Source organism: Neopelma chrysocephalum, unplaced genomic scaffold (genome assembly GCF_003984885.1).
Source record: "Neopelma chrysocephalum unplaced genomic scaffold, ASM398488v2 Primary Assembly neopelma1_138, whole genome shotgun sequence".
Taxonomy (NCBI): Eukaryota; Metazoa; Chordata; class Aves; order Passeriformes; family Pipridae; genus Neopelma; species Neopelma chrysocephalum.
This window is the reverse complement of record NW_020897800.1, coordinates 252,338-265,106: the sequence shown is the minus strand read 5'-3', so window position 1 is coordinate 265,106 and position 12,769 is coordinate 252,338. Positions and strand designations below refer to the sequence as shown.

Here is a 12,769-nt window from a genome sequence, read left to right as displayed (position 1 = left end):
GCAGATTTTATGCATTAAGGTTTTTTTCTATGTATATTTGTCCTTTGTTTCACCATAACTCTTTTTGACTGTTCCATAGCTGTAAACTGTAGCTGCTGTGTATGTGTATATAAAAGTTGTTTTTCCTTTTTTAGCAATTGTTTGTTAGAAGAACAAATGCCAGTGTCTTCTTTGGGGAAGGAAAATCCTCTAGAATCCTTTTGTGCTTTGATCACAGGGAAGTTCTTTGTAATGTTATCATCCATGTCCTCAAACTTCCATCCGCTTTCTCTTTGCAGGATGAACAGTTTTTAGGTTTTGGTTCAGATGAAGAAGTCAAAGTACGAAGTCCCACCAGGTCCCCCACAGGTAAGTTCAAGTTGCAGGATTGGGTGTTGACTTTCTGTTTTCCTTTGTGATGGCTTTGCTGAGCTTCTTCTGTTTGTTCCATCAAATCTCATTCACCATAAAAGCCACCCCAGTCTTTGGATTCAGTTAGTGTTGGACTCTGTATGTCTGATCTGTAAAGGAACAGGGAAACTTTGAGAAAAAGAGTTACACTGATGAAACCAGTATTTGAAACCTCATGTCAGAGGTTTGACTGGTACTAGAAAAGAAGGATTTTTTTTTTTCAACCAACTGTGATCTGCTTAAAAAAAATCTTTTAATGTGTTTAAAAGGTGACCTGTGCCCTTGAGAATTATTGCCCCTGCCCAACACGAGGTTGGTACTGGGTTTGTGCCATTGCATATCTAGTTGTTGGGAAAAGGCAAGCTTGCATTTTTAAAAATGTTATCTCCATGATATCTTATGTGGGAGAAGAGGTTTGTTGGGAGGGTACTCTCTACATGTAGTGATAAAATGGTATTTCTGTTTGTTGATTATCTGAAATGTTTTGGCAACTTGTGCAGGCAGTGTGACTGATACTGAGTAAATACTTGTGTGACCTGGGTAATGCTGATCCCACACTCAGAGAAATTAATATGTACTCTGCATTCTCTACTTCCCTCTCAGTTAAATCTAGTCCACGGAAACCTCGTGGGAGGCCCCGGAGCAGTTCTGACCGAAGTTCAGCTGTACTGTCAGACTCTTCGTCAGTGTGTTCCCCTTCGAGCAAGTCTGAAACCACATCCATGGAGAAAGTAAAGAAGAAGGAGTCGAAGAGTGGGGAAAAAAGACGAGGAAGACCTCCAACACTTACAAGTGTGAAGTTCAAATTATCGCAAGAAAAGGACACATCAGACATTCAGAAGGGCAGCAAAGAAGAAAAAGAGAGTCTGAAAAAAATCAAAAGGTCACCATCCACTACATTTCAGCAAGCAGCTAAAATCAAGAAATTAAGAACTAGTAAGCTCTCCCCACTGAAATCTAAATTCAAGCCTGGGGCAAAACTTCAGATTGGGAGGAAGAGCGTTCAGATCGTGCGCAGGAGAGGCAGGCCGCCGTCCTCTGAACGGTTAAAGACTTCCTCAACTTTAGTCATAAACTCACAGCTGGAGAAGCCTCAGAGGATTCGCAAAGAAAAGGATGGCATGCCGCCTCTCACGAAGGAAGAGAAGACCGCTGTCAGACAGAGCCCGCGCAGGATTAAACCCGTTAGGATTATACCTTCCACCAAAAGGACAGATGCCACAATTGCTAAGCAACTCTTGCAGAGGGCTAAAAAAGGAGCACAAAAAAAGATTGAGAAAGAAGCAGCCAAACTGCAGGGCAGGAAGGGGAGAACCCAGCTCAAAAATATCCGACAGTTCATCATGCCAGTTGTGAGTGCGATCTCTTCACGGATTATCAAAACACCCAAACGGTTTATTGAGGATGAAGACTACGATCCTCCTATTAAAATATCCAGACTAGAATCCACACCAAACAGCAGGTTCAGCGCTACATCTTGTGGCTCCAGTGAAAAGTCCAGTGCTGCTTCTCAGCATTCGTCTCAGATGTCTTCGGACTCCTCACGGTCCAGCAGCCCCAGCGTGGATACATCTACGGACTCCCAGGCTTCCGAGGAGATGCAGACACTTTCTGAGGAGCGAAGCAATACTCCAGAAGTTCACACTCCACTGCCTGTTTCTCAGTCCCCTGAAAATGATAACAGTGATAGGCGAAACAGAAGATTTTCGATAACAGAAAGAAGTTTTGGCCAGAGGACTGCAAAAAAGCTGTCGGCCTTACCAAGTGTGCCGCAGCAGCAATCCTCCTCCTCTCCTCCTCCCCCTTTGCTCACTCCCCCGCCACCACTGCAGCCTGCTTCCAGCATCTCGGACCATACCCCTTGGCTAATGCCTCCAACCATACCACTGGCCTCGCCCTTTCTTCCCGCTTCTGCTGCGCCCATGCAAGAGAAACGAAAGTCGATTCTGCGAGAGCCGACGTTTAGGTGGACCTCCCTGAAACATTCCAGGTCAGAGCCACAGTACTTCTCATCAGCAAAATATGCCAAAGAGGGTCTTATTCGTAAACCAATATTTGATAACTTCAGACCCCCGCCGCTGACTCCGGAGGACGTTGGCTTTGCATCTGGCTTCTCAACACCGGGTGCCACAGCTCCCACACGTCTGTTTTCGCTTCACTCTGGAGCCAGGTTTGACATGCACAAGAGAAGTCCTCTGCTGCGAGCACCCCGGTTCACACCGAGCGAGGCCCACTCCCGGATCTTCGAGTCAGTAACTCTGCCCTCATCGGTCGGTCGCGCCGCTACAGGGACCTCTGCTGCGGGTGTGTCCTCTCGGAGGCGGAAGAGGAAAGCGTTCAGCCCCATCCGATCAGAACCCAGATCTCCTTCACACTCCATGAGGACAAGGAGCGGGAGGCTTAGTACCTCTGACCTGACAACTCTCACCCCACAGTCTTCTGTCTCTTCCTCATTAACTAGCATTTCAGTTAGTTCTCTCGCCACTAGTGCCTTAAATTCAACTTTTACTTTTCCCTCTCATTCCCTATCGCAGTCTGGGGAATCAGCAGAAAGAAGCCAGAGACCGAGGAAGCAGACGGGCGCTCCAGCAGAGCCTTTCTCATCCAGTAGCCCTACTCCTCTCTTCCCTTGGTTCGCATCGAGTCCCCAGACAGAGAGAGGCAGAAACAAGGACAGGGCAGCAGAGGAACTCTCCAAAGATAAAGATGCTGACAAAAGCCTGGAGAAGGACAAGAGCAGAGAGAAAGACAGAGAGAGGGAAAAGGAGAACAAACGGGAGTCAAGGAAAGAGAAAAGGAGAAAAGGGTCAGAAATTCAGAGTAGCTCTGCTTTGTTTCCTGTAGGTAAAATGCCCAAAGAAAAAGTTGTCAGCGAAGATGTTGCGGCGTCATCGTCTGCCAAAAAAACTGCTGGGCGGAAGAAGTCCACAGCAGTAGATCCCGCGGCAGACGTTTCCACTGCTGCTCTGGCAGATACGGCAGCTGTCAAAACCAAAACATCCAAGAAAGGTAGAGGGGGCTTAGACAAATCAGACCTGGACGTGAGCCCCACTGTGCCATCTTTGGAGAAGGAAAAAGCTCTGCGTCTTTCTGCTCCTTCGTCAAGCACTGTTAAACATTCCGCTTCCTCCATCAGCTCCATGTTGGCTCAAGCAGACAAACTGCCAATGACTGACAAGAGGGTGGCCAGTCTTCTGAAAAAGGCAAAAGCCCAGCTGTACAAGATTGAGAAGAGCAAGTCCCTCAAACAAGCGGATCAGCCAAAAGCACAGGTATTCCTTTTTCCAAGTTGAATTTTTTGCTAGAGTGCCTCTTACTTTGAACTTGCTCTGAAAGTCACAAGTAGCTTTTGTATCCTGAGTGAGAAGAATTAATGTGCCAAGCAAAGCAGCTGTTAGTGCAACAGATGGCAAATGATCAGAAAACAAGGAGCCCTGGGCAGAAGCTGAGGGGAAGAGGGAGCTGCTGTGTAGTGAGCTCAGGGGGGAGCTGCATGTGTTTTAGAGACCAGTATGGCATAGCTGCTTATTGGGTTTCTCTGAATAAATCTAAGCAAAGTGATCGTCTAGAGTAGTACTGTCTCTGAAAAGTGCAGTTCCAGCAAAATGCAATGTCTCTCTCGGCCTTGACGTTTCTTGTGGACCCTCCTTGAGTGTAAGGCTGGCTTCTGAAGAGCAAGTTGTTCCTTAGTCTCTCTTGTTTTTTACCTTTGCACAGTGATCTGTCACTTATGAGAGGGAAGAAAATCCATTGGGATTTCACCTCTGATTTGGGGGACTGCTTCCTACCATTTTCCTCTTTTCCCTCTCCCCCACACCAAACCCACCCTTTTCTGCAGTCCTCTTTACCTACCAGAAAGGGAGGTGAGATACACTTTCAGGGAATACTTTTTATTTAAACTTTTACTTTTCCTAACATCATTAGTGTTGAAAATCACTAGCACTTATTTCAAATAGAAAATTCTCTAACTGGTGTCTCCAAAATGAAGATGCTTCTGTATGTCTGGCCTGGTGTAGCAGAAGCCCAGGCCCTCACAGTTGCTTGTTTGGGGTAGTTCTTTTGGTGGGAGATATTCCAGAATCTTTTGATCGAAACATGGAAAATGGCACTAAAATGCTGCATTTGTTTAGCACCTGGTAAACACAAGCCCCTCATCTGAAACGCCAGCATCTGCAAAGCTCTCAAACAGCCTTATTTACTTCTGCCTTCTGCTGGATCAGTCAGCACTGAGTGCTGGTCCAAATCCAGTGGGCTCTGATATTTGTGATGTCAGTGCCTTGATAACATGGCTTCATGAGCAAGTTGGTTTTCCAGTAGTGGACAGAAACTTACCTTGTAACTCCAACTGAGTAAAACCTCTTGTTCTCTTGCATTTATCCTCCCTTGGATAGCTGAAGGCTTAGAAGGCCGAATCTTTGTTTTTATCACGATTCTTACAAAGTGCAAGCTAAGATATAGTTTATCTCTGCTTAGAAGTTTCCATTACATGTTTCTCAGCCTCGTTTTGGTACCTTTCTTAGGAATACTGTCTGTTCTCATGTTCTGAAATCTAGGGGCAAGAGAGTGATTCATCAGAAACATCAGTCCGAGGACCACGAATAAAACATGTTTGCAGGAGAGCAGCTGTTGCGCTGGGCCGCAAGCGAGCAGTGTTTCCTGATGACATGCCCACTCTGAGTGCCTTACCGTGGGAAGAGAGGGAGAAGATACTGTCTTCCATGGGGAACGATGGTGAGTTGGGATTTCTAGTTTTTGTCTGGGTTTGTACAAAGTCAGCTTCTGTTGACTGCTTACAATGAGGACTTCAAGTGATTAACAAGGGAAAATGTATTAGAGGTCCGGACTCTCTGTTACGGTGCCCCTCAAACAGGGTTAATCCTTTCAGCCACTGGGAATTGTGTCAAATACATGTGTTCTGCACCAAACTTGTGTTCTGCAGAGGGGTGTGTGTGCGTGCACACATGTACACATCTGTGTATGCACACACTGACATGCACTCACGTGGTTCTGCACATGAACTTAGACTTCTTGGACTAAATTAGACACTCCTGAAACATTCTTTAACATTGGCAAATTCACATTATAAATGTTCTCTTGATAGATAAGTCATCGATAGCTGGCTCAGAAGAGGCTGAACCTCTTGCTCCACCTATAAAGCCCATTAAGCCGGTTACCAGAAACAAGGCACAGCAAGAACCTCCGGTGAAGAAGGGCCGGCGCTCCAGGCGCTGTGGGCAGTGTTCGGGCTGTCAAGTTCCAGAGGACTGTGGTGTCTGCACTAACTGTCTGGACAAACCCAAGTTTGGTGGGCGCAATATAAAGAAGCAGTGCTGCAAGTAAGTGAGAAACTGTGCCTGCACTGACTGGGATAAGTGTACTCTCACTCTGGGCCAGGAACAGCACATAAATATTTTTCCCTTATTTTCCAAATTGCATTCATGAAGAGGTTGTGTTTTGTAGATGATTCTTATCTGGCTTATATACAAAGATGTCTCTAGGTGTCATTAAGCAATACCACTCTCTTTGATTTCTCCTGTCATTTTTTGTGCATATCCCTTAGATTGAACCTTTTTTAAATTGCTCCATTAAATTGATTTTACCAGGCTAGATAATCTGTCTGAAAGAGCAGCTGCTAAAGCAACACCAGTAGGTTGTTGTGGTATGAGAGCTGTTTATAAAGCCTTGCTGTGAGAATTGCTGTGTGAGAGTACTCTGCAGGCTGGAAGAAGTCTTGCTCTCAGCAGCTGGGTTTCAGAGCCACAGGCCTTGCTACAAGAACAGACGCAGAAACAAAGCCTGGCCCAACATACATAAGGCATTACATGCTAAGTATAAGACAAATAGGGAATAAAGTTGAATAAAGTTAACAAAAGTCTTGGTCTCCTAAACCGGTCACACTCCAAGAGTACCTGATTTTGTCTGAACAAAAGTAGTGCTTCTATTGATAATTTTATTTTCAGTTCTTCATGTTGAGTATTTATAGACTGCCCTCTTAATGTCTGCATCTTTCTTCTGATTTCATGACATGTTCTTTATTTTTAGAATGAGGAAATGTCAAAATCTACAGTGGATGCCTTCAAAAGCTTATCTCCAGAAGCAAGCTAAAGGTAGGCTAAAGCACAAGAGAGAAGTTTTCATTTCATAGGTTTTGCTCTCTGTGCTGTTGTTGTGGCTACACTGAGCTTATAAAGGTTATTTTACAGGGAGCCACCCTGCCTGCACTGATGGCAGGTGAAAGGGGCAGGAGAGATGTGGGTGCTGACAGCATTTGTACTCCCCTGTGTCTCTCAGCACTGGACTGGTAGTTTTGCTTCCTTCCTTTTGATTCGTTTTTCTTCCTTTTCCTTCCTCACAAAGTCTGCTTGCAGCTCTGAATCTGTGCTACTGCGGGAGGGTGTTGCTTACTGCTGTCTCAGAATAGGGGTCCAAGGTATAAGAACACAGATTGAAGCACAAGCCAAGTGCATTAGTTTATTTTTTGAGTACAGTTTTTTCTTTCATATGACAGAATGATGAAGTTCTGAATCAAAGTGTCTGTATTGTTGTTTCAAAAAAGCAGCAAATGATTTGAAGTCACACCGTTTTGTCTCTTTGCTTTATCTGTGCTTCTTCTTCCTAGCTGCAAAAAAGAAAGAGAAGAAATCTAAGACAAATGAGAAGAAAGAAAGCCATTCTGGAAAAAATCAGTTGGACTCTGGACAGAAACAAGCTCCTCAAGCTGTCGCACCAAGAGAAGACAGTGCTGGGAAGAAGAGTGGTGAGCCTGCCCGTAAACCTGTTGAGGAAAAGCATGAGGATGGGAATTCCTCCGTTCCCATGTCAGAGCCCAAACCGGTTCCTACATCTGGTACCAGAAAGACTGGCAAGCAGACATCCCAGCAAGTCCAGCCCCCTCCTTCTCAGCCACCGAGCTCAGGACCTTTGAAAAAAGAAGCACCTAAACTTAGCACTTCTGAGCCCAAGAAAAAGCAGACTCCCCAACCAGAAATAGGTAAATGGGACTGTTTATCCTCAATATGTTTGAGTCATGTTAAGTAACAATATTAATACCAGTAAAAACTGTTGGATTTTAAATATGATAAATGCTTTGTGGTGTGGTGAAAGTACAGCAGATTATTTTGAAAATTTTGCCTAGAACTGGCTTCTATTTTGTTGAACCACAGAGTATGTTGGGGCAGGGAGAAAGATGGCCATCCTGGTTGGGTCTGAGTCATGTAGCTGGGGCAGTCTGGAAGTATGTTTTCAATATTGTTAAGCCTGTCAACTTCCCAGTCTGACTGTGAAACCAGGAGGATGTAATCTTTTAACACAGAAGCATAGTCCACTATTGGCTGTAGTTCAGAGCAGCATGAACAGTGACCAGGCAGGCAGCTCTGGGACTTCTGTGGCTTTGCACCCACAGTGCTCCAGATTGTTAGCAGAGCAAGCTCTGCTAGTCATGCCTCCAGGAGACAGCTCATAGTTGGTGAGGTGCAGCCACAGAAGAGGGTGGAAAAGTTCTAGTCTAAAACTCATTGCATGTTACCCAGCTGATTTTTTTCCCTTTTCTTCTCTACAGGTGGCTGTTAGTTACTTGAAATACTCATAATTTTTCCCCCCCTTCCTAGGCACAGAACAAAGCAAACAGAAAAAAATTGCTCCCCGTCCAACTTTCCCTGTGAAACAGAAACCAAAAGAAAAGGTGAATACTGTTTTTTGTACAGTCAGTAAAATTTCCAGCACCTGGAACTTCTCTCTGTCTAGAAAGTAGAACCATCTTGCGTAACCCTTTGCAGATATTTTTTTATATTTGGTTCTTAAAGATGTTAGGTTTTTCCTTGTTGGCTGTATGTGGATACCAGAAAAACCTGGTCTATGCCTAAGAGTCGGCTTAGGTGTTATTTTGATCTCAAAGACTTGTGCGTTGGGGGGTGGAGGCTAGTTTTTCCATAAAAAATGGAACTACCTTTGTCTCAGAAACAGCTCCATCGTGGAAAAAATATAATTGTCTTATTTCAATATGAGGGAGAAGTGCATAGGGCCTGATTACACCCAGAGTTGCCCCACTGCAGCAAAAGACCAACCCACGCTCTGGTGGGAGAGAACAACATGATGGTAGAGGAAAGTGCATGTAATTACATGGAATTACAACTGTAATTGCATGTGGAATGCTCTTAGGGAATGGTTTGCGGAGTGGTCACTTCCCTGCAGCTTCGACACAGTCATTAATTCTGTGCTGGTTTGGGGGTTTGTCTGTGAATTATCTGCAGCATCGGATATAACTGCTGGGTAAGTTCTCATGTCCGGGGTTGAGATTAATGCAGGCTCCTTTGCTTGACCAGGAAAAGCCCCCTCCTCTAAGCAAGCCAGAGAGCAGCACGCTGAACTTGCTCAGCACTCTGACTAACGGCAGCAGTTCCAAGCAAAAGCCGCCTACAGATGGAGTCCACAGAATCCGAGTGGATTTCAAGGTAGAGGACAAAATGTTTTAAGTATTTGAACATTCCATGGCTCTAGACACTGCAACTAGAGTCCCCTGAGAGTGCTGGCAGTAACTGCTGAGTTTGTGTGTCTGGTACCTTTCCGAGGGAACTGCAAATAGGAGCCTCATGAAAAGTCACTTGGTTGATTTTGAGAAGCTTGTTATGCCTTTTTTTTCCTTATAATTAGAGTTCTGGATGAAGAGACACTTAAAGCTTTAAAACCTTAACTGTCAATGTGTGAGGATGAGCAAGAATTTGAGGTTTATGAAGAATTATTCCATTAAGATGGAACTTTAAATCCTTACCACAACTTGAGCCAACAAGATTTGGGGAAAATGTTAGTAACTTGTAATTCACAATATTTGGGGTCTATTTGGGGTTTTAAAATGATAAATCATGTACTTTTTTGAACAACACTGTTGAAATAATAATAAAAATTAATATTTTCCTAATAATTTTTTAGTCCATCTCTAAGTGTTGATACTGGAGACTATAGTGAGATCTCATAAATGTTTTATACAAATATGGAGCTTAAATAAAGTACAATTCTTCTGAAATTTCACTTTTAGTAATAATTGTGCAATTGTGAAAAGCGTTGTCTTGTTCCTCAGGTTTGCTTTCCCTAGGAGGAAGGCTCTAGCAGGCACTGAGCGCTCTCGGCAGGAGCAGCGCCGAGGTGTGACTCCCAAAATACGCTGTAAAGTAGAGGTAGACGTTGAAATTATTTCAGTTTGAGACTTCTTAATCACAGGCCCAGAACGTAAAAAACAGCAATCGTATGAGCACTTTGTACTGATGTTATATGCCTTGTTCTGCATGGTGATGTGTCCTTTTGTACTTTCAGGAGGACTGTGAAGTGGAGAATGTTTGGGAGATGGGTGGGTTAGGCATCGTCACCTCGGTACCTATTACTCCCAGGGTGGTGTGTTTTCTCTGTGCCAGCAGTGGACATGTGGAGGTAAAGCATTGCGTTCTGCTGTTGATGACTTAGTTACAGCACCGTGTTGTTACAAAAATAAATAAAAATTATAATGACTGTAATTCAGAAGAAATTAAAATAATACATGTAAATCTGTCCTTGCTAGAATTTGTCCCAAGATACTCAAGTGCAAGATATTTAAAATCAGTTTAGAAACTTCTTCAGTGCTTCCTTTGGAGGTGCATTAAGTGTGAAGAATAGCATATTTGAGAGCATCCATGTCTCTGAATTTTGGAACTCACATCTAATGTAGTGCAGAAGCTTTGCTCTCTTTTAACTGGAAATAAGAAAGGCTGCCCTATGGTGCGAAAGGGCTTTAGGCAGCAATGACTTTCCCAGGTGTGTCTGTACCTGCAAAGAGCTGCAAACTGTTACAGAAACGTGACTGGAAAGCTTCTGGTGCTGCTTGAGGAGCTGGATTGAGATGTGTTAAAATGCATTTCCAGGTGTAGATAGGTGCCTTCTGAGCATCTTCAGACCAGCTGACCTGGGAAAGTGATAACTAGGAAAGTCTGGGTTCTGGTGAGTGGACAGTACTAGGGAAAAGGGGGTTAAGTTCTGGATGTGGACATCAGTGTGCTTGAGGTCATGAAGGCCCAGTGGGGCATGGAGCCATCCCCTTTTCAGTCAGGGTGCTCCAGGCAACAAACAATTTCTGTGTCCCCTGTGAGCCTACGGTGTTCATGCCCTGAGAGTGATTGTTTTTCCAGTATGACCAGCCTTGTAGGGGATACAAAGAATTTAGAAGAGCTTTCTAACCTGGGCTGAACGGAGGAAGATACTTTTTGTTCTGCATGTCCCTACTTGCTGCACTAAGTGTGTCTTGTGGTGCAGTTGGCTTGTGTTACAGGGAGGGAACAAGGGAGGGAGGTCCTGAAGAACCCTGCAAGGCTTTGTCGATGCTCAGAGCACTTAGTTAGCAGGTACCAGACTCCCGGTGGCTGCGAGGTGTCCAGTCTGTATTTGGGTTTATCTGAAATACGCGCTCAGTTTCCCTCCTAAAATATGACAGTAGAAATGCTTGTTCTGTCAGTTATAAAGCAGAAGTCAAAGTAGTTTGGAGCACAAGGGGGTTTGTTTGGGAGCTTCAAGCAGCTTCTGCATTGCTAAAACCTGCTTCTCCCTCCCTTGCAGTTTGTGTATTGCCAGGTCTGCTGTGAGCCCTTCCACAAGTTCTGCCTGGAGGAGAGCGAGCGGCCCCAGGAGGACCAGCTGGAGAACTGGTGCTGCCGTCGCTGCAAGTTCTGCCACGTGTGTGGGAGACAGCACCAGGCCACCAAGGTACCCCAGAACTGCTGGGAGACCCAGCAACACCCCCACTGGTCCCAGAGCTCCTCTTGCTCCAGAACTTGGCGAGGAGAGCTGAGGGGCAGCGTCTGCACACTGGGGAGGAGACCTCTTGAGTTGCTCCAATGCAGTTTCTTTCTCGTGCCCAAAATGGGGGATTCAATAAAGAATTAAAATGTCCAGGATTTTGCATACCTTTGCAGGGTCTCTGTTCCAATGCTTTTTCCCCTTATTCTTGTAGCAATTGCTGGAGTGTAACAAGTGCCGAAACAGCTATCACCCTGAGTGCCTGGGCCCAAACTACCCAACCAAACCCACCAAGAAAAAGAAAGTTTGGGTGAGGCGTTTTAATTTCTTTTTTGGAAAATTCATTTATTGGCTGACCATAACGCACCAGAGCTCTGCAGAGCTCTGATGCAGTTGCTCAACTTTTCAAGCCAAGGTGCCTGTTGCATCGGAAGGTACATTTGGAAACAGATAATGAGGTGACTGGTTGATAAGATGTTCTGAATAAGTGGGGTTTTTAAAGACGTTACACCGTTACACCTTTTTTTAGTTGTAGTAAGTCTTCTGATCCTAGTAAGTCTTTTGATCATAGTCCCATAAAGTGGAAGAAGCTCTTTAGAATGGAAGCATTTACCTTGTTAACAAACCTGTTGATATTGGTGTCGAGAGACAATTTGGATTAATGTCCTAATTTGCATCTTTCAAGCTTTTGTTCTAAACAAGTGCCGATAGTGTATTTCCTACTAGGAGTTTGTAGGTGTTTTCTACTACGATATATAAAGTTTGTAAACTTTTAAAAGAAGACTTTGTATTTTAGGTCAGAAGAAATGCCACAACTACATATGCTGTTTTATGTGAGGGAAAGGTGATATTTTCTTCAATGCAAATATGAAGGACAGAAAAACTATACTGCAATTTGGTTTAATGTTTTTTCTTGTTGCATTATTACCATCTTACCATAAAAGGAGTGAGCTCTGTTCTTTTTGGTGAAAGTTTCAGCATTTGAAACTCCTTGTTCTGTTGGATGAGTTCTCAGTGCTCGTTAAATAAAATCATGAAATGTGTTGTTTGCACAGAAAGCACAGGAACTGCTGGATAAAAGCACATAACTCTTGCCAAATGCATTCTTTTTGCAGATATGTACCAAATGTGTTCGCTGCAAGAGCTGTGGATCAACAACACCAGGCAAAGGGTGGGATGCACAGTGGTCTCATGACTTCTCCCTGTGTCACGATTGTGCCAAACTCTTTGCTAAAGGTACATAAAGTTGTGACTCTTTACAGCAGGAGCTTCCTCAGCTGCTTAGTTTTGAATCAGTCAGTGTCAGTGTGAGTGAGCAGAGGGCCAACAGGACAGCTGAGCTTGGCACAGTCCAGGCAGCAGTGCAGGCTGGTTAAGGTCAAGCCTGAAAGAGCATGTAACAGTTCCTGTCAAAGCCAGGATCTTAGAGCATGCAGTGGCTCACCAAAGTCACCACTGCTTTATTGTCAGAGTTTGGGGCTTTCAGCATGTAAACTCTGTGCCATATAAAGGAATTATTACACACCTGTTAGCCAAGGATTTCAAGTAGCAGTTGAGGAAAAGACATTTTAAAGTATTCTGGACTTAAAAGCAACAAAATTTCTATTGTGAAGTGGATGTTTCC

General features: G+C 44.3%; 1 protein-coding gene across 1 annotated transcript in view; it reads left to right on the top strand.

Moving 5' to 3' along the window:
• The first annotated feature begins 1,112 nt into the window (after nucleotides 1-1,112).
• KMT2A (lysine methyltransferase 2A) overlaps nucleotides 1,113-12,769 on the top strand; it is a 28,195-nt gene continuing 16,538 nt past the window's right edge. Inside the window, exons 1-11 of the mRNA XM_027699618.1 lie at nucleotides 1,113-3,662; nucleotides 4,944-5,121; nucleotides 5,492-5,726; nucleotides 6,433-6,497; nucleotides 7,010-7,381; nucleotides 7,998-8,071; nucleotides 8,712-8,840; nucleotides 9,697-9,810; nucleotides 10,966-11,112; nucleotides 11,360-11,455; nucleotides 12,261-12,381. Of these exons, the coding sequence (XP_027555419.1) occupies nucleotides 1,113-3,662; nucleotides 4,944-5,121; nucleotides 5,492-5,726; nucleotides 6,433-6,497; nucleotides 7,010-7,381; nucleotides 7,998-8,071; nucleotides 8,712-8,840; nucleotides 9,697-9,810; nucleotides 10,966-11,112; nucleotides 11,360-11,455; nucleotides 12,261-12,381 (4,081 nt within the window). The remainder of the gene's footprint in view (nucleotides 3,663-4,943; nucleotides 5,122-5,491; nucleotides 5,727-6,432; nucleotides 6,498-7,009; nucleotides 7,382-7,997; nucleotides 8,072-8,711; nucleotides 8,841-9,696; nucleotides 9,811-10,965; nucleotides 11,113-11,359; nucleotides 11,456-12,260; nucleotides 12,382-12,769) is intronic.